Source organism: Aulostomus chinensis, chromosome 4, assembly GCF_037954235.1.
Source record: "Aulostomus chinensis isolate RoL2024-O1b breed Wild chromosome 4, RoL_Achi_v1.0, whole genome shotgun sequence".
Taxonomy (NCBI): Eukaryota; Metazoa; Chordata; class Actinopteri; order Syngnathiformes; family Aulostomidae; genus Aulostomus; species Aulostomus chinensis.
In genome coordinates, this window is record NC_141323.1 from 14,934,400 (window position 1) to 14,960,565 (window position 26,166).

The following is a 26,166-nucleotide window of genomic DNA, read 5'->3' on the forward strand; positions in this document are numbered from 1 at the left end:
ACACAGATGTAGCCACACACAGCTCGTACACTCACAGCTACATATAAAACTTCTCTACAATACGCTCACCCACACTCTGACAGAATCACCACAAATAGAACCTATTTGCATTTTCAAAGGAGGCTGAGGTTTTGTGTTGCTCCCAGCATGAAGAGACAAACACACGCATACAAATACACAGTGACAGGTGCCTTTTTGTAAGGGCGGGATGAAAAATAATACAGCAAATGACAACGGTGCAGTAGGAAAATAAAAGACAGCCACAATCAGGCAGATATAGGGCTATGAATGACAATGCCACTATGCTTTCCGCCCATACCCCTCTGAAGTTTCTCTATGAATGCAATCATTATCTGTCATACAAACACAAGTAGCACACTTTTGAATGAACATACAGGGGTTAATTATTCTTAGCCCTTTAGCGGATTTCATCTCCAGTTGTTCGGAGCTGCTAGGTTTGTGAGATGGATACAGAGAAAGGATGTGTGAGCTTGCATTTGCTTAAGGCACCATTAAGGTCTTTAGGACAGACCTTACGGGACAAACTCCACTGGTGTCAAACAGGGTAAAAAATAGCACTAAGCTACACTCACACATCCTCAGCAGCTCATTAAAGCAAATACACTGAACAAAAGTACACACAACACTAGCTTTTGTAGACTTTCGCAGAATACATCAAAGACTTGCTGTTTGGTTGTTGTTTTTTTATTTGCCAGGATAATCTATCCCCTTGCACAGGTGTAGAATATCAAGATGCTGAATTAAAATTTATAAGTCACCACGCAAGTGTTCCATATGATGAGGGTCAATAAAAGGTCATTGTAATCCTCCAGATTTGTCACACATCATAATGTCCATAAATGTCACGACGCAACAGGGAGAGGTCAACTGGTGCGTCAGAAAATGCCTCAGAAGTCAGTTCCAGTAGTTTGGCACCACAGACAAATAAAATTGACAATTTGTCTGCTGCATCTTGCCTAACCACCTAAAACCAGCCACCACAACTGATGAGGCATGCAGTTTGATCAAATGGAGAAGGTTTGCAAAGACTGTTTGCAAGAGGCTGGCTTACGTGCCGATTAGACTAGCACATGCATTGACCTTCGTGCTGTCCGACACAGGAACACATTTCTGTGAGGTAAAGAGAAATTTGATTACCTCTTGCACGATAGAGAAGCAGTTATCATGCCGACTGTAGGGAACGCGGGAGGAGTTGTTTTGGAAACATTTTCTGCACAATGGCACAAGGTTTAGGAGAAGCTGTGGTCCAATGGTATATGTGACAGCCAGACTTGATTTCGGCTGTGTCATTCAGATGGTCAGAATTTGGGGTAAAAATGAAAGCATGGCTCCATCATGCCTTGTATAAACAATTTATGCCGGTGTAGGTATAGGGGATAGTTTCTTGGCAAACTTTAGGCTCCTTAGTACTAGTTGAGTATCACTTAAATGACTTGCCCAAATACTGTTGCTGACCATTTTGCATCCCTTAATGATCAAAGTGTACTTGTCTCAAAATGACTACATTCATCCGGTGGATGTGCCATAGGCAAGCTCATATTCCCTAACTCAGACTGGTTCCTTGAAAACATCCATGACTTTGCTGTACTCAAATAAAACTCTGATGCCACCTTATCACAATTCCACGAAGCACCTTTCGATGTGTTGGAATGATAAGTTTGCATCTTCAAGGTGCACACTACAAATCTGCATGTCGCTTTCTTTCCAGTATGGACCAAAATTGTGAAGGAATACTTCTGTCATTTTGTTGAATCCACAAATTTAGGTACTTCAGAAGGCAAAAGGGTATCAAAATTGGTACAACCAAAGTGTCCTTAGTAAAATGGCTGAAGACTAATTTTTCATTCCAAAACTCTTAAAATTTTGAGTAAGTGTCAAAATGACTGAACAGCAGATCTGCTGGATGGGCCCTGATATAAGATCACTGGGGACTGCCAAATATTTCAGCCAGCAGAGTTCCTTTAACTTTGGCAGAAATGTAATAACCTTTGAATTTAATAGCTTTTTATGTTTCTTTTCTGACTCCCATCGCTCCCGTCCCTCTCCACTTTCACCGGCCGAGTCAGCAGCACAGCATCGAAGCTCGGAGGTGAGTTAATCTCACTCTTGGCCTGTGGAAATCCCCCACTGCTCAGCCAAGAGCCAATGTCCTCCATTTTGTGTGAGCCAGGGCTTATTGTCAGGGTCTTTCATCCCTACCAAGTCAGTCACAGTGGGATGATGGGGGGGGCTTTCAGGAGCACTGCCAGCCAGGCATCTTCAATTTTGCGCCTGAGCGGTGGACTTCGCCCTCTGTCACTGTGGATGAGGGCAACATTTGATGAACTGACCATTTTCAATGGAAACTCTATTGGAGGCTCATTTTGTTAAACTTCGTTGTCACGAAATGTTGGTGTGTTTGCATCCCATGGAGGTTGGCAACTGAGTCAACTCACAGCCAATCTATGGGGGTAATTATGACTTTGACAGACACAGGTCAAAACAGATGACTTCAACAGGGAAAATTAAAGAATGAACAGCGGAGATGGAAAGAAAAAAAAAGCAAGAACATTTCAGCACAATAAGGAGTTTCACAGTGGAAATGGAGCCATGTCACTGAGGGCGAAGAGTGTAAATGTCAGCACTCTATGCCAATTAGGCACAGGGAGTAGAGAAGCAGACGAGGAAAGCAAGCGGTACTACTCGTCCATCTTTTAGAAGGTTAATGGGGAATGTAGTGGAACAGAGTGGATGATGACAAGGTGAAAGAGTCGGACAACAAGAAATTGAAACAAGGAGAGGAAATGTTCCAACTTGGAAAAAACAGGCAGTCAAGAGCAACACACTGATGGCTGCATTCTCCAGACTAATCATGTCAAATGTGACCCTTCAGACATTTAACCCTTTTATTTACAGATATACGATGGTGCCAAATCTAGACGGTAGGGAGACTGTTTGGAACAAAAAAGAGCACTAGTTTTTAAATGGGCATTCACCATAAGCTGTAATATGGTCAGCAATCAATCGTGCCAATTGATTATAACTAATTAACTGATTCAAAAGGGACCTTAAGCATTCCCTGATGGCTGCAATTCAAAAGGCTGATGAGAAATCAATGATCCAACCTGCCAGTCAACAAAACAAACTGGATCCATCTCAAACACACAAATGAAAAAAATGGATCATGACAAAACAAGTGCTCTGATTTAACAGTTGTTGTCAACTTGAAGTTCCAACATAAAGAGATGACATTGGAATCATCGCTCTGACACGACTAACACCGTATACATCATCCATAAACTCTTTGATTGCAGCTGCAGGAGGTTACAGAAAGAGCAGATAGTCACTGCTGTGTCTCAACCATGACCTAATAACAGCAGTTTGCTCTCGCTATCCTCAGGGGGAGTTCTGTTCTATTTGGGGTAAATTCCCTTCATTCCAAATTACCCGCTACTGCTCAGGAATCATCTTTGACTATTGCAGAGGCATGACGCTAGCTGGATTGTACAGTGTCACAAGGCTGCAGGGGGTGGGGCAGCAAATGTGTGGAAGCTACTGCTGAGAGCACTTGAAGCTTCTGGGACGTCAAAGGTGAAATCCTGACTCAGGGACACGTTTTGCTCTCTGGCGTTTGGCTATGGTGTTTTGTGAATGCATATAACAGACTTATTTTACATTTAACTGATTAAGTGTGAGTGTGTTATGTTTTGAATAGCCAGCGCAGCAGTGAGCAAGTCCAAGACAAAAGCAGAGAATTCTTTTTTTTCTTTTTTTGGGGAATAAGCTGCATGCTTGAAGCATCACAACAACATTGCTTTTTGTTACCCTAACAACATTAATCAATCGCGCATGCATAAACATTAAATGACAGCAGTGTTGGGATGGGAACAGGGACAAAAAGAGACTGACAGAGTGAGGGCATACATTTCCTGAAGCAAGAGCATGAAAGGATATAGTTGGTTATTATATAATACAAAATATAATTACATTTAAAACACTATTCACACACAAATGTGAAAATGGATTTTAGAACCAAATTACCTGTGACACCATAATATCAGAGACAATTCGCGATTAGCTGCAAAAAGGCAGCTGCAATTAAATATACAGGGACAGCTGTGTGACCAGTTGCAGAGCCCATGTTCACATTACTCAGCCATTAATACCAATGTCCAACAGACATCGTTAGCTAAAGCACCATTTTAACTGTGAGGCAGAAACACTGGGACTAAATATGCAGTGCTGTCTTCTGGATTAAAAGAGACAGAAAGTGGCCCTGCAGACAGTCAAAACTGATGCAGCATTGTACCAAATACAGTTCTGCCTAAAAACTCCCCTCTTATGCTGAAGCCATTTAGCAACTGAAAGCACAGTGCAGACAATCTCAAACAGATCTCCCATATATAAATGGCCTTTGTCAAAAATGCTCAGAGAGACATTTCAGGTGATGTGCACTCCTTGCTCTTGCACCATCTTTTACAGCGGCAGTAAATGTGCTCCCCATTCCACTCATACAAAATAAGAGAGCCACATCCTTGGACTTTCAGAGCCAAATATTGCAGTGGCACAAAAATATGCATCCAGGAGGAGTGAGCAGAGATACTTTTTCCAATCTGCTTCATCCAGCCAGGGGGCCACCAGTGAATCATGAAGTGGGCGACCCTGCTATCTTGTCATCTTCATCCCAAATTTGGGGTCAAAGCATGCCATGCCAAGCTAGGGGCATGCTGAGGGCTAACACATGTCATGGCAAGACATAGGGGACAAAAGTGAGGAGGATGAAGGGAGAGGGAAAGAGGGAGAGAGAGAGACAAAGCAAGGAAAAGAGAGGGCAAAAGAAAAAAAAAGTCAGAAGTAAAAATAGAGCTGGAGCAGATGGGTTTATCTATCATAAATCAGCAGTTGGGTTTTATAAGACATTTTGAGTTACCATGAAAAAGCAGTGTTTTCAGTGATTTCATCAACAAAACCATGTTTCTTTTGTTTTGTTTTTTCCAGGACAAACTTTATAGAGGATTAACACTAGACCTGTACAAAAAAAACCTTGTTCAAAACTTGATTCAGATGCTTGGTCTGTTGCATCACTGTTAATTGGAAGCACCCGGTAACGCTATGTTTGTCAGTGAAATAATTGAAAGTAACTGAATTTATCTTTGAGTCACAGACAATTAAACAAGACAAACAAAAGACAATAATGCACTATGAGCAGGACAATGCAAATTCAAATCAAACAGCCACAAGTACAGATTTAAAATGCAGAGCTAGGAAAAAAAGATTTAAAAAATTGTGCTTTTTGGGGGGGTTGACTTCAATTAAAAACAAAACAATCAAAAAGATAGAAATTTGAGTTTCGGTGAAAAACAGGTGTCCAGAATAATATCGATGCCAGGTTTCTTACTCACTGGCCTACAAAAAGTCACTATTCTGTTCTCAAAAGGCTGGTGAAAATAAACTTCCTTGAACTAAAACTCAGGGAATACAATACCCGAACCTTCCTTCCAAACAATGTCGTTCATGTTTTGTGGCCCATTTGTTAGCGGCCATCTGTTTGTCTTTGGTCCCACATGTTGTTTTGCTTACTGTAGCATCAAATGTCTGTTTGACAGTATTTGAATGATGTCTGTAGCTTTTCTCATTGTAGCCGAGATCCAGTTCTGAAACAACATGACAGTCTCCATTTTCATATTATGGTGCTCATTTTTTCCTTAAACCTTGACGTGCTGAATCAATTTGTACTTCTGAAACCGTAAAAATGTATAAATTGTTACAAAATATACATGACACTCAGATCTTCATTTCTTTCATGAAAAGACTTTCATATCTATCCTCAGATTTATATGTATTTTATATGCTAAGGAAGAGTGTCAACTTCTGTTGTAGTATTTTCAAACTTTTCAGACCTGTGTTGAGGCAGCTGTATTTACTGAAATGGTAATCACTGTGCAGAGTGACAGAGTATAAATAAAGCCAAAAATGTGAAAGAAAGAGGGTACAGAAGACAGTGGGGGACAGATGGAAGGACACAGAAGAGAAAGTCATCTACCAAGTCCAGCAGTAGGAAGAAGAGGTTGTACAAGTAGAGCTGTAGGGAGTAGCGTGGAGTTGAGCCGCAGTCACCGTTTTGCCTTATATAAGGACAGTGAGCTGACCTCTTACTGTGGTCAGTCAGCACTGCCCTTCACCCTACTTAAACCGCATCAGTACACAATGCATGAGTAGACACACACCAACTCTTAACTCAATGCATGTGCATTGTCGAGGCAAATACACACAAATGCATCCAAACAGAGTGAGTGAGTGAGTGGGAGTAACAATGAGTCACTGCGTAGAACCAACATCCCTCCCTACTCATGTTTACCCTAGGCTTGTCCTGCTGCGCACACACACACACACACACACATACACACACACACACACAAAAAGAGAAAATGGAGACAGAGAGCAAAGTGGGGGGGAGCTAAGAGTGACGATGAGAGAGCAAAAAGAAAAGAAAATGCTGACTTCAACCCCCAAGCTGAAAATAACTCACATCTGAAGATATAGCATGGCAGTAACACCAGGGAGGAGCAGAAACAAAGGGAGAGAAAAAGCAAGAGACAAGACAGCAGGGAAGGCAAACCATGTATGTTTTTGCTGCAGCCAAACACCACTGGGGCCGCATTACAATGCTGCTGTTGTCGAGCTAATAATACTGTTGAACTGTCTAATCAATGCGTAGCAATGCATAGATAACAAACTGACGAAAATTCACACAGAAGTTCTTCGAAATTGTGCTCGAGTGCAAACAAACGAACACTTCCAATTCAGTGCTACCATGAATGAGGGCCAAGAGGTGAGGTTCAACTGAATGCTCCAGCTGGTCGTGGTTGGCGCTACACTGATGAGTGCAGAACCCAAAGTCTAAGTTCTTTGCTTTGAGCTCATTTCAGAGAGTCTGGGGATTACCGAGCATATTACTAGATAAAGAAGATGTTTATAGAAGAGGATTATGCCAGACAACTTGCTTGAGGACGCCTATTAGCACTGAGTACTTGAAGGCAAAATACACTTTTAATCTATGTATGTATGTATATGATGTATTGCTTAGCTTTAGCTAGTCTGATCAGCTGACTCTTCACAAAACAAACAAGCAGCATGAGCCCCAAAAACCAACATCACTCGAGCTAACGACACATTTTCTTTGGTTTAAAATTATCTTTTTCTGCATAATAATCTGAAAAAGTAGACTAAACACCATGTCTCATATAGCTACAAAAGGCCAAAATCTGATGATATAATATGACAGATGATTAATCAGTGAAGCTCTAGTTAGGAGAATAAAAAGAACCAAAGGAGAGGAAAGAGGAAGAGATGGGTTTTGTAAGAACTGTCACAGTTTATCAGTGCACTGGTACATTGCATTTGGCCTCAGCAACCCCCAAACAGTACACACAACCAGACACACACACACACAACACTGTTTGCCTTGCTTGCAGAATGTACAGTCAAAGAGTGCACACATTCAGACAGACAGGGATAATAACAACTGGCACAAGAAAATCCCCACAGACCTTTAAAGAATGCCACACATTCACCCACACATACACACCATTTTCACAACCCAACTTCTAAGTTTGTTTCAGTGGATATTTCCAGGGAGGTTCATAGATAGGCTACATTGCCTCGATACACACACACACACACACACACACACACACACACACACACACACTGCATGTCAGTGTAATCCACGTTCGTGAACAAGCCCGACACCAATATCCAAGGTGTTTCCTAACGTTGGTTAATGCAGCTTAACCAGGCATGTCTGAGTGTTTGTGTGTAAGCCCAGGCTGCAAACTGTGACTGTCTTTGTGTCTGTCGGCTGCACTGTAAGCAAGAAGCCAGCTCACTCATGACAGTGTTAGCCAACATGATGTCAGTGTGTGTTGAGCTGCTGGCTGAGAGACACCTGCTGTGACCTCTCAATCACTGGACATAAAGGAATCAACACGATTGCTCAAAAGCCTCCCAAAATGCATTTTAATGGAGGTAAGAAACAAAGCTTTCCCTAAATTTAAGGGGCTTTAAAAAAGATTTAGGAAACAGTAAAAGAAACTTGCCTAATCTGATGATCAGCAACCCAAACAAATGAGACTGGACAGAAACACATCAACAAGATTTCCAGTCCTCGCTAAAATTCCTTTATTCTACCTTTGACTCATCAGGGCTTCAGCAAAGCTATCACAACTCTGCACTGCTCCCATAGCGACAACAAGCTAAGCTGAGCCTACAGCACTGCAGACAGGCAGGTCTTTAGCTGACAGACAGAAAGGCTTTGCTAACAAACACCGGCAGCAGAACCATGAACTACCCCTCATTAACGTGAAAGTGCTGCTTTGAAGCGGCTTGATTGTGATACCGTTTCATGAGAATGTAAGGCTCCAAATGATACCTTATGTTAGAATTGGGTCTGGATGAATCTGATAAAAACACAAATCCCATTCTGTATGTACAACCTGATGCGTAAAAGGGAGTTGCAGACAGAAAACAGGAAAAAAATGGAAAGGAGTGAAAATGGGAAATAAGAAGAAGGAAAGAAAAGGCTGAGGTAATTTAAAGAGAAAAGAAGTGAGGATGTAAACCAGGAAAAATAAAGCAATATGTCTGAATATGTCGCCCAGGTAATGGTACTATCAGGAGGGCTGAGGAGAAGATTAAACGACTTTTGGACTCCCTTCTGGATAAAGTAAGATCAACTCCCAATTCCAAGAGACACCAGGCCAGAAAAACAATTGGAAGACAAAATGGAGACATGTTTTTGCCCACAAGCTCGTTACAACCACAAAGAGCCAAGGAGGATAAACTCACATGAAGGGCAACTGTGCAGGTCAACAAAACTGACCACAGCGTGTACACCCTGGAGGGAGAGTATAGCAGGAAATAGTGACAGCAGAGGAGAAGACAGAGGAGAAACCCGAAAGAGGAATGGACAGTCTCTTAATGATACAAGGCACTAACGACAGTGGGGAGTGAGAGGGACGAAAAATGGGGGGTCTGAACATGACAGGATAGGAAATAAATATGTCTAGAAAACACTAAAGGGGAAAGCTAATACAGAGTATACCACAAAGTAGAAAAGACGACAAGAGAGGGAGTCGAGGGCTGCTCACGACATCAACACACTTTCCTAAAAAGAGGCAAACCACCCCTCTGTCTCACTGAAATGTGGGAATATGAAAAATGGTTTGCTTTTGAATAGGAAACACACCACGCCACGTGTTGACTGAAGGAACGGCCATCAAATAAAATGAGAAAAGGACTGAATTGAAACAACGGATTTCCTTTGGTCAAAGAGTTGTCTTTCTAACTGAGGACAGTGACATTCTCAGACACGTTCAGCCCTTAATTTTGAGGCAAATAAGGCTGGGTATGTACATTTATTAAAACACGGACAATTATGTCCAGTACTGGTCCTTCCGTCTTGGGTTGATGGGGTTGCTGCTGATCTGATCAGATCTGTATCAGCATCGTATGTAAATAAATGCATCTCTTCCATTTTTTAATTATGTGTTGTAGACAAGTTGATCATCAGCGATCAAGAAAGTGTTGTTGTGGCAATCAGGTGGTACTAAACGGACTGTGTGAACCAGTGTTCCTGCCCCAGGGGGGGTCAGAGAGCAGAGAAATGTACAAGAGCCGTGAAAAATGAAGTGATTTTGATTAAACGTCCCAATTTTAAGCTTAGATTTGGTTGAGATTTCCCGACTAGAAGGGTTTGCTGCTCTTAATTCAAAAGAACCTCATAAAAATTGGATGATACTTTGTGTTGTGTTTTTTTTTTTTCTTCATTCCTTCTGGGTACAGGGATTATAGTAAAATCAACTGGCTCAAATTTTTTTGTAAGAATTTGAGCATCTACTAAGTGGCTGCTTCCTGTATATTTTCCAAGTTAGAAAGGGAAGGACAGAACTGGTTCAGTTCAGTCGTGGATTCTTTTACTACGGGGGGGGACCAACAAAGACCTTAAAACTTGAAAACCAAGTAAAATGCAACTTTATGGTACTGAACTGGGTCATACTGAGGGATGTTCCTGATGATTTTTCTATCAAATTTTTGGGCATTAAGGTTCATATATTAGGAGCAACTCTCACTATAAAGTCATTGCAGTTCAACAGCACCACACATCACATCTTCCCAAATACTCAGTACAACACCTACCTGAGACACACTTAAGGATAAGATTCTAATCCTCATGAAGGAGGACTTTGTGTGGGGTTGTTGTATTATACTGTATTAGTTTTATCTGGGAGTAAATTGGCAAATGAGTGTATGTGCTCACAGTCTTAAAGTGATTCTGAGGCGAAGGAGCTAGTGTGGAGGAGAAGAAAAAAACGAGAGCCGCCTCACCCTCTGCAATGCTGCAACCACTGGGTGTGTGCAAGTGTCACATTGTGTTTGCATGTGCCCCCACTGCAGGGGCGCCACCAAGTGGTCACAATTATTCCCATGGTCATTTAGAAAATGATGGTGATGTGTAAGAGGAGAGAATGTGTGATCATTTTACTGTGATGGATAAAATAGCCAGAAATTTGGAATATGTAAAATAGCTTGACTTCAAGTGGGGGGGGGGGGGGGGGGATTAACATCTTTATTCACACCCAAGACATGTGTGACACCAGTCGTCTCCGCGCAGCTTCTGATTCATTCACCGGCAAGGCAAGGCCACAAGCTCCCTCCCACATATGACGAAACTCAGTCACCTGCTCACACACACACAAGTAGCGAATCGCTCTGCAAGGCTGTGTGTGTTTGTACCTCTCCCTCGATTCTGGGAGGCCGGATGCTGGACAGGTGGATGGTTTTGTATTCTCCGGAGTTCAGCTTGACCACCATGGCATCGGCGTTGACCACCTGCATCACCTGCAAGGGCAGGACAGAGAGGAAGGAGTGGTTAAAAAGAAAGCCAGAGGGAGAATTATTCCTTGGGGTCAAATGAATTTAATCAAATGAGAATAAAGCACAGAAAACAATAAACTTGTCTCCATTAGCAATCTATTTAAGTTGCAACAAAACTTGTATATCTCTGAGGGAGAAAGGGGGGGGGATGAAACTTGCAGGGTAGAGGAGTGTGAGAGGCTTTAACTGCATTTTCGTGAGTAAGTAGATAGACTAAAATAAAGATGGGAAGTGAAGGGGCAGGTAAAGGATAAATGGAGAGGAAGAGATCTACTCAAAGGCGGAAGGAGAGTGACAGTGCAGATCGCATGCTGTCACGCGCAAATGGCACTGAGTGCGAGGTAAGAAAGAGTGATCTTTGAGTGACTGGGTGAGTAAGTGAGCCAAGTCGTCCTAGCAGGCCAGCAAGGTTTGGAGGACAGAGTGAGGACATTTCGCTATCTGGAGGATTGGTGCCGGGTGGGAGGGAGAGAAAAAAAAGGGGGACAGTGTGGAAAAGCCAGTGCTTTCAAACATAAACATACTGTCAACGATTGCCAAGAAGAGCGTTACATAGCTATCTGACCAACAAGTAGCTGGTAGCATTATGTTTTGCAGACATTTACAAGTGTAACTACAGACAGACTCATTTGCATTTGACATTTAAATGCTATTTCTGTGCTCACCAAAAGGTAGCAACTGGTTTTATATCACAGTGCAGTTATAAAGTTGCATTCTAAGCTTTAAACTTGCAAAGATTGCCCAAAAACTAGTACCAGTCAGATACAGAACTACAGCTTTGAAAGACTAACTTGACAAACTCATCCCACCTCGAAGACTCATTCAGATTAGGATGCCTTCCAATCCATCTCTGACCTAAGTGTGGGCTAATCTCAGATTTACGGACCTAAACCAGTTTGAATTTGCAAATTGCGTCAAGGGACATTGTTATCATGACCCATTGGGGCCCATTAGGACTCGTGAGACATTAAAAACACAAAGTGCTATAAAACGTAGTAGCGCTGTGCTAACTGTGTGCGTTTGCTGTCTTTTCAAACCTGTGAAGAGGTATTTTATCACAATGTAGTGAACAGAAGTTGCTACATCCCCATTCACTCATCTCAGAAGCAGCTGCTAACTGGGACAAGTATGACATCAAGCATTGTATTCTATCCAGCTTTCGGTCTCTTTTTGCTCTTTTAAAAATCAAGCCTACCATGGCCTCCGAGTAAGAAGACAGATTGGGCCGCTGTGACTGATACGAACGAGGCATCCGAACCTAGGAGCATTTAAGTAGGCCGCCTGCAAATGCCTGACAAAAAATAAATAAATAAATCGCCCTACACATGATGCCACCCGCACATGCATTTAATGGCCTCTTCATCACTCAACCAAAGTTCACATGTAGGCTGTGATCAAGCCTAAGTCCTAAAACAGAGAGGCAGGTCTAAGCCCCGGACAGGCCGTGTGGGTGCTTGTGTGACTGACCAACACAACCATTCTCAGATGTCAGGACAAAGATGAACATTTGCAATAGCATGTACAGCAAACTGAAATCTAGGCTCCATGGGAGATTCAATATTCTGTGAAAACAAATCAGGCTGCCATTGCATTTGCCACCAGAGAACAGAAATTAGACCAGCCCACATGCTAAATAGACTGCCCACAACAGCAGCCAAAATACATCATATACTAATGACTGAGCTGAGTGGGAGAGATACGGAGACATAGGGAGCAGGAGAGAGACCGGGGGGGTGCCATGAGTAAGTGCGAGGGAGAGCATGCATGTACATGGAGACACGCACACAAGCGCACACACCAGCCCACACAAATTCACACTGTAACAAGGTCGTTGTGTGGCCTGCCCAAGTAAATAAAGTGCAAGAGAGAGAATGTGGCAGGAGCAGAAGAAAATGGCTCGAGCATTTACTGGCTAATTATCAGTCGGAGGAGGTGAGACGAGAGACGATGGAAGATGCATCAACACACAAGACAGGGGAACGAAGATGGAGATGCCAGAAAGATGGAGTGTAATCTCACAGCAAATATCACAAGAACAGAGACAGAGTAAAAAAGATGGAGAAAAGGATAGAAAAAAAAACAGAGCCAAAAGTCTTTGCAAATGTAGCTGCCATCAGGGTCGGGCAGGCAGGCAGAGAAGACAGATAAGCAGGCATGACTCACTGGCCTAATCTGATACTCTGGTGGTAGGGCTCTACTGCCACCCTCTGCCAGTGGCCAACATGACATCTGCAGTGGCCAAGATCAGTCACAGTGCAAGGAGGATCTTGGCTACTGTCAGGGAACGTGTTTGTCGGATCCATTAAGGTGGTTTTAACCAACGGGCCAAGCATGAGCTTCGCCAGGACTTACTCATTACTCATGTCAAATGATCTCCCACGAAAACAAAACCTATGGCAGTGTTTCAGTCTCGCTGCCAGTGGAGATGATTTGTCAGCCAAATGTTTTTGAAAACTAATGTTTTTTGATGCTATGATAAACAATTCCAGATGACTTGTAGCCCCGAGGCGCTACTGACAAAAGGTGCGTATGCAGAAGCATATAAAACCTCAGGAGGACATTACCCTCGGACAGAATAATCTACAGAGACCTTTTCACCTAATCGCTGTTCCTCTCGACTGGCTTTAACTGGGGCACAAACCAATATACCCTACTTTCCTCATCTTTCCCCTTAAGTAACTTTAATTTCTTGAAGACACTGTCTGACCTTGTGTCCATTCTGTCCGACTTATTTCAGCTGGGATTCAGACTTGGACTCAGCCAAAAGAAGCCCTCGTGTCATCTCTTTCCTTCTTAACTAGAGTTAATTTGTACTAATAAAAGCCAGACAGAAGTGCTCCTTCGCTCCAATTGATTTTAAAGCACTCCTCTTCACATACACACAAGATAAGAGGCAAGGAAACCATTTACCGAAACAATACATATTACACTTTTCAGCAACATTACAAGGGATGGGGAAGGCATTTGAGCTTAACAAAGGAGTATAGAATCAGGTCCGGTATGTAAAATGTAGGATGAATAATTAGCAGAAACGTATCAAAATGTCTTATGAATGTTTCCATCCTGAGGAGCCATGGCTCGGAGGGAGAGTGGCTGTCTAGCAAACGAAGGGTCACTGGTTAGATCCTCACTTTACCGGGTGGCCATGTCAAAATATCCTTGAGCAAGATACTGAACCTCTAATTGCTCCTGATGGCCCTGTGACAGACTGGTGACCAGTCTAGGGTGAACCCTGCTTCTCGCCCAATGTCAGCTGGGATAGGCTCCTGTGCCTGATGCCTGTTTCCATCCACATAAAATCCCCTAAAATTAAGCATTATAGGGTTTTTGTTGGCTTCGAAGGACCCTTTTAGTATTCGTCAATATAGTGGTTGCTCCAACTCACTCTTTTGTGATACTTGTTTCATTTTTCATTCATTTCTAATTTCTGTTGTTGTTTTTTTTTTCCAACTTTAGCAGCAAATTTTGTCCCATACAGTGATTTCTTTGCACGGCAACTCCATCGTGACATTCTTTAACCCAGAGACCAGATGAAGGGACTGAAGCTAGACAGCCATCTTGGCGACCACAACGAACACCTACACCGAATTTATTGGGTTGACGGAATTTCGGAAAGTAGAGGAGGAACACAGCAAAAAAGAGAATAGAAGGCTCCAGAGACACTGATGTGAGGAGATTTAAGTTGTATCCAGCTTCCGTTGTTATGGGAGATGCGTGATTGCTGGACGATGTAACTGGTGCGATGCATTTCACAAAGACTTGGCTACAGGAAGATACTGTGCACCCTCATCGCTACCAACTGCTTTCAGAAGCTTCAGGCTGACAAGAATATATCAATGAGGGAGAGAAAAAGAGGTGGTGGGTTTCCTACTCTGATTGTAAACAGATGGCGTCCTGGTCATATACCTGTAAAGGAGCACTTCTGCACCCCAGACTCTTTCCAGTCAACCATGAGGCTACATCCCCACTGAATTCTTGTTTACATCCCTTCTCCACTTAACTGGTAACCATGTGAAGCGTAATCCAGTATGTTGCAACAGGACTTTGCAGCACAGCCAGTCGCATCTCACTGGAAAATTATTGGCTCTTTCCTTGTTGGGTTAAAGCAATTGTAGGCTAATAAACTAATTGCCCTGCAGGGATAAAATAAGATTTGGCTGCTGGTGCTAGCGAATCATTCTTTGTTTGAGAAGCCACATTTTGATAAATGTGCACCGTATATAATTGATTCTACAAAAATCTAATCATTGATTTCACCACTAGAGGTCACTAGAAGTTACACACCCCAAGAACACATTTACTTCTCATTTTCCATGTATCGTGTGAGTAAATACAGTGCAATAATGTAGCATTTTTTCTATCTTAATCTCCATGAATGCATGCCTCATAATACAGCTGACACAATTGCTATGCATCCTGTGCCAGCATTTGATTTGCATACATCTTCAGAAATCACTCTACAGCAGAACACACTTTGTAATTTACTGAAATTGTGATGTGTATTTTATAACTTATACAGATTTTATGAACACTTTATGGATTTGTTAGACCTAAATGCAACAGTGGCATTGTCCCTGACCATCTAGTGATGTAAGGTAAGTAACAGGGTTTATACCACGTCACCTTTTATCCATCACCTCTCAGGTGGATGGTTACCCCAGGGAGACGAGGGAAAAGGCAAAGAAACTGAAGGAGGGGAAGCCTATTGGGACATGGCCTACATCTGCTTCTCCGATCCCAGTAGAGGTGGGAGCAAAGAGGTGAGACAGTTAAAAAGGAGGATGCGTCAGCAAGATTGACTTGTGGGGATTGGACCTGCACCGCCTCTCCACTCTATCCATCACTCAGATAATAAGAAGTGAAAAGTAGAGTGGACATGAACAGTAGAGTAGTGTATGATGATGGGACTGATGGATAGATGTCCCTGAGGGAGTCAGTGCATCGCAGTATTTGGTGCTGACAAATGTCACCGGGACAAGTGCGACGGGAAATGACAGGCCTGAGTAACCTTTGACTGTCCAATATGTACTTAGCCTTAAACCAGTTCAGGAAGTTGCAGGATCAGCATGACATTTCCCATCATAACGGTCAGCTACTTTTAAATGAAAAGTTTTTAGAGTCACATGGTCAATCTCAGAAGCCTTTCACCCCATAAGGAACATCTTTCCGAGCAAATCTTTGATCCCAGCGTACGCTCTCCTGTTCGTAATAATATGGAGGAGTCTTCTAGGCAAAGACCTCAGGATCAGCTGCTGGCTCTCTAATCCCTCAACAAACTTAGCAAGCCTCCTCAGTGGTTCTTGAGAGAGAGAGATGGAGAAGTGGGGATGGGAGGGTGATCTCAAGGTTTAACTTGAAACATCAGCTTGGCAGTTCATTTGAACCTCAGACAAAATGTTTTGCATTTGTTCCTTTAACCCACCCACCACCCTCTTGAGCTCACCACCACACCTTGCCCGCATCCACCTCTTTCATTGAAAGGGTTCAGAGAGATCTGAGAGCAGCTCACACTGACGATATATAAATGTTTTATCCTTTCTCTTGCCTCTTCCCCATTTTGTGCCTTCTTTCTCTGTGCCCATTTTATCAAATTCATTCTGTAAGCACATTGCCAAAGCAACACCTTTTATGTAAGCCTCAGGCTGGATATGAATTTTTTAGGGTCTTAAAAATTCAGGGTCTGGAGGGGACAAAACAGACAAATGACAAACTTTCAGGATCTTAAACTTTTTTCCACCATTCCTTGAGGAAAACATGTCAACTGAAGGGAATTATGCTGCGCAGCATGTCAAAATGCACAGAGGAGACTCTCATCTTAAACATCTCGAACTCTGTCGCATCTTTTCTCACAGTGTCAATTAAGTTAAACTGATTTATCAAAACGTATTGAGGAGTACATCTATCTTGATTGTAACTGATGAGTTCTGCCAAGACGGAGGAGTGCACTCCCTTGTACTTGATATTGAGGACAGTCTTTTTCCTCTCGAGGCCCTGGCCAATAACCTCCAAAGCTAATATATTTAGTTCTCGGCTTTTGGGGGTCACTCTGTGCCGCCGCAACAGCATACGCCAGCGATTTGGCCCTAATTTGACTAGGGAGTGCTTCAAGGTTGCTGTTAAGCTTTTCCTCTTGTACCTTTACTGAAGGGATTTTTTTTTTTTCTTCCCCTACTTTTATTTAGTGGGGTTGCAAATGTGAAAATATGAGGTGTCAGGAGGATATAATTCATTAGAAGCCTCAAAGTGGCCCTGCTTTTGCTGCAGTGCTGGGAGAAAATTGGAATGCCACAGAAGACATCAAGCGGTGGAATCAAAGATAATGGCCAGCCTCTTACTGCTGAAGCAGAGTCTTATTTATGGTGGATAATGTCGACACGTCGTGTTGAAGCCTGTATACTTCGCTCCTACTTCTTCTCTGTGATGTTAATTGAGGATAAGTGAGAACTCTCAGCTGAAGCAAACTGATCCACGAGCCACATGAGGATCCAATGAAATAAATGACAGCAGTGCCAAAAATGGCACATATGCATACAAAAGCCACTTCAGAACCTCACCTTGGCTACAAATTGTCTGTCCTTCTGGTCCAAATTGGCTGTGGGTGCCACGTAGTCCTTCCAGATGCGCGCTTTGCGCTCTTTTGCAGATCTGGACAACAGAGAGATCACATCATAAAATTGGACATCCTCTTCTATCCACTAGTTATTAGTCAATGAGATCAATCAAGTGACCAAAAGTGATCCATTTGGCTGGAAAAAGCTACAGAAGCCCATTAATTAGCCTTTAGCAGTTTCTGTAATGACTAAAGAATGTACTAGACTGGAAAACAATCGTACATACGTGTATGATTTGCACATTTATTTCCTGTAATACAAGAGTATGCGTTTATTCCAGAAATTTACAATACTACTGTCAACTGGGTTCATTTTTTTTGTGACAGCTCATTTCCCACACAAGAGTTTATTTTACTAGGGATGAAAAACAAAACATGTCATAAACTCCCACCTACACATGCTGCTTAGTTTTAAATATCACTAAAGGCTTTGCAAAAGTTTTAAAAACACAAAGTATGCTTCAAAAAGAGCAGACAACTATTTGCTGCCGCTGTGTCGACAGCTTTGTACCGTTCAGCAGCTCGAAGTTTCTCGGCTCCCTGGGTGTAGACGGCCATGGACCAGTCCACGCAACGGGCGAAACCTTCCTTTAGCAGGAGTTCTGTTATGTTACCATTCTGGGACAAAAGAAAAATCAGGGAGCGTTAAGACAAGGAAGTCAGAAGTCTGTGTCTCAGTGGCAAACAGGTGAATATCTCACCGGGTGAAGGATGGTGCCAAGTATGATCTGGTTGGGGCAGCTCTCCAGGATGATCTGAACGTCCCTCTGCAGAAGACGGGATTCTGTGAAGAATTTAGCCTCTGCTGCGAACGCTTCTGGTGTCTCTGTACCATCTGCTTCACGCTTGAATGTAGGACACTAAAGAAACACAAAAAACAAACACTCAGACCTCATCACAGGCAAAACATTTCTTATATTTGATATCCCAAGATAAGTACATATTTGGACTTTTGCAATTCCCAGAAGATTAAGTTAGGCTGGGGTTTTTTTTTCTTCCCTGTATTTGTACAACTCTTATCCTCTTTTAAGTGATGTCACCTTGTAGATGTTGTCTATATACTCCTTTTTAAGTTGAACAAAACACCAGACAGATCCAAAAACCACATGCATGACAAGCAGACGAGCCTTGAATAGCGAGACACCGAACACCTTGAAAGAGATGTAATATCTTCAAGTGGGAGATGAAAAAGATTAGTTATCTTGAGTGGTCCATTGGCAAAGCTGGGCTTGGTGAAAGATTGATGGGGAAATGTAGTTGAGCGAATATACCGCCGCAAAGAACAAACCGACTTCAAGAAGCGACGAAAAATGTGCTGTTACCCTTTTATATTTTAACAAGTGTGAGTGAACTCCCTCAAAATACCTTTTTTTTGTGATAACTAAATGAGGAGGAAACTGTCAAAACATTCATATCACCTACTTGTATTCATTTTATTACTGATCTTGTTGTTTCCTCACTTCAAAAGTAAATAAAAATACACCTTGAAGTGCAGCAGGTGACGTTACCTTGACTCCAGACAGCATGACGGTGACCAGGTAGTGGTCTGGGAGAAGCAAGGCACGTACTACACTGCCGTCACGCACATGCTCGATGATAGCTGGAGGGAAAAGGAGCAAAGAGATACGAGTATGAAGTCGGATGTATGCACACATGAAGGTTACACTAAATTACATTGCATGTCTACAGTGTTTAGCCTCGGAGAAAGTATGACGTGGACTCAATTGTTAACGATCTTAATTGCTGGTTGCTTTTACAAAACCAGCCCTCAGGTTAGTCGAGCCAAAGCAATTAGTGTCTGAGCTTGATCCATATGTCGGATTCTTCCCTGTACATATTTTCTGCTCGATGCATGCCCTGTGCTACACTTCTTGCCACAAACAATTCTGACTCAAACAACCAGAGTTAAGATGTGGGACGGGAAATGTCTCCGATGGATCGCTTCATTACTTCTTAGAGTGCAAAAAAGTCACGGCCTCTTCGGGAGACAGCACACTCCATTTCGGCGACTCTCCAAAACAAAAATCTATATTTGTCAAACATGTCTGGAGCTGACAGAAGTCTAGAAAAAAAAAATGTCTTTCTTCACCCACTTAGAAGGCTGGTGTCATCTTAAATGCATTTTGGTGAACGGTTATTCAATAGTTTTCAAAGCTAAAGTAGGAAGACAATTTGCAGCACAGGGTTTGAGAAAATTCTGTGAATGTTTTGTTACTTAAATTGCTGCAATGAGAACCTTTCGCACAGCCGTAAATTCATTGATACTCAGAGTTATGAGGGAGGATTACTTGAGTTTGACAATGCACTATGCATTATAAATCCTCAGCCATTTAATTCTCAACTTTTTTGTTTAAGGTAAAATGTATGATTCATATCAAAAATGATATCACTAATCTATCCTGACCTCCAAAGTACTTAGAAAATTGCACAGGATGGTGAGTCCCCTCCTCTCTCCTTTTTTTTTTTTAATCACTTGCGTGTGCAAACTGGAACAAGCTAGCAAGCTGTAGAAGCAGATGAGAGAGAGAATTCCGGTTCTCAACCACAGCAACTGCATGCATTCATCAAAGCTTCCTTGCCTGGGCTGCTAGCTCCGATTTTGAAATGAGCTGTCCCTGCCGTGGATGGTAAGGACGAGAAATAAAAGAATGCAAAAGCCTTCCCTTGTTCATGGTCCTCTTTCAATTAAAGGGTAGTGAAATGAGCTGAGCCGCTGTTAATGGCGGTCGCCTTGAGTGAACTGAGTGGCACATTACACCTCTGGATGAACGAGCCACTGAAGGTTGATTTACTGTGGGCCATTACTTTCTCTGGAGTGGATATTTAGAGTGAAATGTCCTCAGCCAAATTGTCGATTTCTGACATAGCCAGTGTGGTTGAGGCACATAGGAAACATTCAGCTTGTACGACTGTGTGTTTCAGCACCAAAGTCCTTACCGTTGATGGGTTTCTGGTGCAAGGAGTCGACAAAGTTGCGGGGATTCTCTATGGTGTACTTGATGTCGCGGATGGTGTGTGTGCCGCTACCCTCGCTCCACAATCCCTTCTTAGAAGCCTTGGCCTGATCCTCCATCTCACAGAGTCTGGCCTGGTCTGGACTGGTCACACACACACACACACACACACACACACACACGAAAAAGGACACATTTGATTCATGAGGAATACAACACCGAACGGCTGTGCAGGTGATAAAATCAACATGTTCTGTGAATATATTGTTCTCTCTGGTGAATAGAGGTAACCTGAAGTGACTTTGAATGCTCAGTCCGCATACATGCATAAATGCTGCTGTTTTGAATGTAAAAAAATAAAATTCCATCTTTTCCATTTCTATCTGCATTAAAAAAAAAAATAGCAAAATGTGAGGGCTGAACATCCAACAATGGGCAGCAGGAATTAATTAGGAATCCTATTAAAAAGGAAATTTACTGCTTAAGGAAGAAAAGGAAAAGTCACTTTAATGAAGTGCCAGCAGGGATACCTGGAAATTGCGAGTGAAAAATAACTTCAAATAGCACAATAAATACGTTAAGAAAAGTCATGACATTTTTTGGTGATTATTTGACATTTCAGCATTATTTTCTAAAGCGATATGGGAGAAACGTGAAACATAGCAAAGTAAAAAGGGTCAAAGCAGGATTTGAGCCCAAGCTGCTGCCATCTGACGGCAGATGGATGTGATTTTTGAACAGTACTACAACAAGGTTCAGGGTATTAATACTGGTAGTCTTCACTTTCGAGATGAGAAGGTTGTTCATCAGTAATCCTCAGACAAAACCGACGTCCTGAATTCAAAATGAAAGATCTGTCAGTTTATTAACATTGTACAGGAAATGTCCCCGTTGTGGTGTGACTAATAAAAGTTGACCTTATCTTTCTGCCATATGTGATTGAGTTATAGACACACACAAAAGCCTAATATTATATTATATTCCATTAAATTAAAGTATATAAATCCTGGAGCAGACTGAAAATGATATTCACCGGTGGCTCTTCACCATCCTTTAAAAATTCCACTGGGGACCATGTCAGCACTAATGCTGCGATAATTCTAGTTTAAAATATTGCTAACAACTCTGTAAGAAACTGATCAGAACATCTTCGAGTGCCATAAAAACCTTTTTGACAAGCCACTCGAAAAATAATACCGCTAACTCAAAGTCTGTAACAAGATAATTCAAGCCATACGCCAGTTGGAAAAGGACGCAAACTGAAAGCTAACGAGTGGAGCTGGATATAATCTAAGTTCAAAATGTTCTCATTGATCATGTGTTTAAACAGTAGTGTGGAACAATATGTCACACACTTCAAAACGCATGACGAAGGCTTTTTTCTCCAGCTGTAAAATGTTTTAGGGGCTGCATACCCCCTGTGAAAGGATTAGTTTCACAATCACAATTTGATCCATTTGTCTGATAACATTTGGAACGTCTTGCAGAGCTAAAAGTTACTAGCTTGACAGGGGCTTGGCAGTGACGTTCATTTATGTATAAGAAAAATTGCTGCACTGGCACTTTAAAAGATGGCTTCCAAAAGTCTGATCCAAACATAAGGGCAATAAATAGCATTAAAGCTATAATTATAACATTGCCATTGAAAGTGGTTTTTATCATTTTCTATCGTGTTGGGTTGTTGGGGTACAGCACAACAGTAAATGCTTATTAACTTCATCAAGTGCTCATTAAAAGTACAGACTTGGCTTCAGCGTGAGTTTGTGAGCCTCCAGCTTTGTTGAATTAAGTGCCGCATCAAGTGCCGTTCCAAACAAACTGCACTGTTTTAGTGGCAACCAGCTGATGACCAGATTACAACTGCTTGAAAAGAACCGATCCGAGCACTTTGTGAGAAGACAACAACAGTGTTTGACAGCTCCTTCAAAAGCAACCACGCAGCTGGCTACAAACGCCACAATTAATTCCACGCTGACTCTCCAAATTGCACAGCCTAATGCTTTTTGAGGGCCCTTGTACAACTTTAATTATTCAAAACTTCATATGGCCAACAGGCTTTTGTTTTTTAGCAAGCAGCAAAGGCTGCTCAACTGATATGGGAGTCGAGATGGAGACAGCAGCTTTTTTAAAAATGAACATTACATGAATGGACTGGATTTTCACATCTTTACTGCCTGAAAGAACAATTCGCTTGAGAGAGGCAACAAAGTGGGCCTCAATTAAAATATCACACACATAAACACAGACGTAGCCTGTTCTCCAGCTGTGTGTTCCTAATTGGTCTTTTGGACCGATGCCTAAAAGTCAGTCAAGTTTCGTCTCTCCTTTGCACCGATTTAGCAACCAACGTCAAACTGAATCGAAACACTTTCTTGCTTACTGAGCAACATTAGTCAAACTTTCTGTGAGGAGTCAATTGTGTTTAAGCTCCTTAGAATTTAAGAGCTAAACAGGAAGAGAAAGCTACAAAAGATGGAGCGGGAGAAACTAACAATGCAATCAAGGAAAGCAGACGTTGTAAAGCTACAGAAATAAATGGAAAGCATCTCTCAAGCAGAGATTGGCTAAGATACTGAAATGACTTCATGTGTGGAGGCAGATGATAGTGAACTTATCCATGTCTCCAAATAGACTGGTTTCTTTTTAGGTCAGCAACTTCTTCGAACCACACATAGCTTCAAATGAGAAAAAAAAAAAAAAAGATATTGATGGGTAAAGAGTGCAAGACTACAGCAAGAAAAGGGCCGGTCAAGGAAGAAACTTTACAATTCCCTTATATTTGAACAGGCTGTAGGCTCAGTCTTTCTTCTTCATATGGCTCTGTTGTGCAACCAAAAATACTTCAATGCTAAACTTTAGTAAGGTATTTTACAGCTCCCTGTTATTTAAAAATAAGGTGTGGGAAGTTGTGTTCCCCTGTGCGTTTCGCGGAGGGTTCCATGCCTCGTCAGCAGTGAGCTCAAATAAACAGAGTTCGCCCCTCCCCCGCACGCACACACACACACGAGCGCACACACCCACAACCTACTTTCCACTGGGGTTCGACTTTAAAAAGGTCACTGTAGTACAACCATCCATTTACAAATGCTTATCCTAAGCCTGGTCAAGGAGGTCAAGGGACCACACACTTCCCTTTCCATAGGAACCCTGAGGCATTCCCATGCTAGTATGGAGATATAATCCCTCCTGGCCCTTGGTCTGGCCTCTTACCAGCTGGACATGCCAGGAAAAACTCTGGAGCAAGTCGACCAGGAGGCCTCCTTCATCTATCCCCCAAAAAACCTCAGCAGTCTTCCGAAAGGAGCAGCGGTTCTACTCTAAAGTCCCTCGCGGAAGACTGGGCTTCTGTCTTTGGGTGTCTCCAGAATAAGTAACCCTATTGCCCATGTCTCCATACTAAGTAGCCCTTTTACCCAGGTTGGGATCAATCAAAATCTCTGCCAAAAATCTGAGATTTTCAAAGGAAAGGTATCCAAGGAGGGTTCAATCAAAGACAACTACACGAGCTCTACTTCAAGTATCTACAACCCAATGCAATTGCCCTTGATTCAACCCTCCTCAGATCACCATGACCTGAATGACTGTGAATCTTCGCAGACATCAAAAGAAAAGAGTAATGCCACAGAATCTCTGACCAATTCTCAGAGTGTAACCCTCTCAGAGAACGCATTACGCATTTTCTTAAAAGGCAGTCTGAGGAGGAAAGACTAATGAATGTGTCCGTTTCAATCACTGTAAGGCTCAACACAAAGGATAGCATTTAAAAGTGTCAAAGTGAAAGTTTCAACTGAGAAGAAATAAAATAATCGGTGTAATTTCAATAAATACAAATCTGCCTGACACCAATAGCTGTGAAATGGAGGATGAAAATACAGAGAACGTACCCCTAGTTCCCTTCTATGACTAAAAGGAAAAATGATTGCAAGAAACACTGAAGTGCTTATGAGGACAAATAAAAATTATTTGAATCCTACAAAGATTTTCTAACTGTGACAAATAAAATGAACATAAATAAGGACACCCAATATTGATTAACAAACACTGTAAGTGACAGGAAACCAGGCGGCACGGTGGTGCAGTGGTTAGCAAGAAGGTTCTATGGCTGTGAGTGTGAATGGTTGTCTGTCTCTATGTGTTGGCCCTACGATGGACTGGCGACCTGTCCAGGGTGAACCCCGCCTCTCGCCCGAAGGCTGCGTTGATAGGTTCCGGCCACAATGCGATCCTTAACAGGATAAGCAGAAGGAAATGGATGGATGGATGGATGGTTGGATGGATGGATGGATGGACAGGAAACCATGTGGACTGCGTGTTTAAATGTCTGCTTTCAGGTAAAAAAATAATAATAATAACTTGGATCCGTTTTGGAGATTTGTTGGAACTCAACTTTTTACAAAGCCCAAGTTCAAAAGCACACAACCACCTAGTCGACAACCACGTAGGAGGTTACTGAGGCCCAGCAATATAATACCAAACTCTGCTGGAGTTATACTTAACAAAAGCCTTTCTGGGATGATGTACACGTTAAAACATTTCGAGATGGGTCGTTCCATTCTTTGCTGAGGTGTATTTATGGAATCTGAAGAGGCTTTTCACTGAGAAATAAAGAGAGGGGCCCCCCCCCAAAAAAGACCAAAATGTTGCTGGAAAAAAAAATCTCCTGCAATACATTGGAAAAGCTGCTATTCTGGTGGAGCTTTAGTTTACTCAATGGTCTTTCATACTCATCTTTTGATACTCAAAGAAAATATTTAACAGAAACACAATGAGACAAAAATGAGACTGTTCCAGTATCTTGAGACACTGAAAAATAACCTGTTAAATATAATTAAAAAAAAAAAAAGTACACCCTGGGATAACTATTGTGCCACTGTGCTGTTCTCTTGTGTGTTGCTGATTTGAGATAAATTTTTAAAAGAAAATGCCTACAGGCGAAAAACTAGGGACAGCCAGGAACAATGCCTAGATGTATTTAAAAAAAAAAAAAAAAAAAGTTATCACACTGTGCAGAAATTCTATCATCTCAGGTTCCATGGAAGCATTCCTCAAACTTACTTCGAGGTGATTTAATTTAAAGAAAATTGAATTTTTGCCAATCAATAATGACATTTATAGATGGTGACGTGTGTTACAATAAATAACGACAATTCTTCAGGCCATCTGTGATGGGGAATCATATGCTCTGTAAGTAATGAGGTTTAAACAGTTTAAAAAGGATGAATATAAATCAAAAGGGTGTTTGCATATCTACTGCTTGTGTCAAGTTACATGTTTTATCTGTGTGTCCTTTCTTTAACTGACAAAAAGATGAAAACCCGTCCAGAACGCTTTGCTCTGGTGCGCTGCCGAGTACATGGGCCCCCTATTTTCTGAGGCAGCGCTCACCTTCTGAACACATGTTCAGCAACACTGTCCAAAGCCATCATCGTTATCATCACCCCCATAATTATCCTCACATCATAGTGCCATCAAAGTACAAAGTCACAATGGGTAATGGATATTGGAGACAAGCGCACTGACGGACAAACTGAGGCCTAAAGCCCTCAGAGTAATCGCCCTCCCCTTTGGCCAAATGATGCCCACTTATACTTAAAGCATCATTTATATTAGTGCTTGTTTGGGGCCATTGCACTGAACGCATTAAATAGGTCATTAGTGGCAAAAAAA

The 26,166-nt window shown here is 42.1% G+C and overlaps 1 protein-coding gene across 1 annotated transcript in view; it reads right to left on the reverse strand.

The window, feature by feature from the left end:
- snd1 (staphylococcal nuclease and tudor domain containing 1) overlaps window positions 1-26,166 on the reverse strand; it is a 176,049-nt gene that overhangs the window by 144,336 nt on the left and 5,547 nt on the right. Inside the window, exons 5-10 of the mRNA XM_086202009.1 lie at window positions 20,483-20,643; window positions 19,054-19,145; window positions 18,247-18,405; window positions 18,057-18,163; window positions 17,490-17,580; window positions 10,795-10,899 (exon numbers count right to left, since the gene is read on the reverse strand). Coding sequence (XP_086058135.1) covers window positions 10,795-10,899; window positions 17,490-17,580; window positions 18,057-18,163; window positions 18,247-18,405; window positions 19,054-19,145; window positions 20,483-20,643 — 715 coding nt within the window. The remainder of the gene's footprint in view (window positions 1-10,794; window positions 10,900-17,489; window positions 17,581-18,056; window positions 18,164-18,246; window positions 18,406-19,053; window positions 19,146-20,482; window positions 20,644-26,166) is intronic.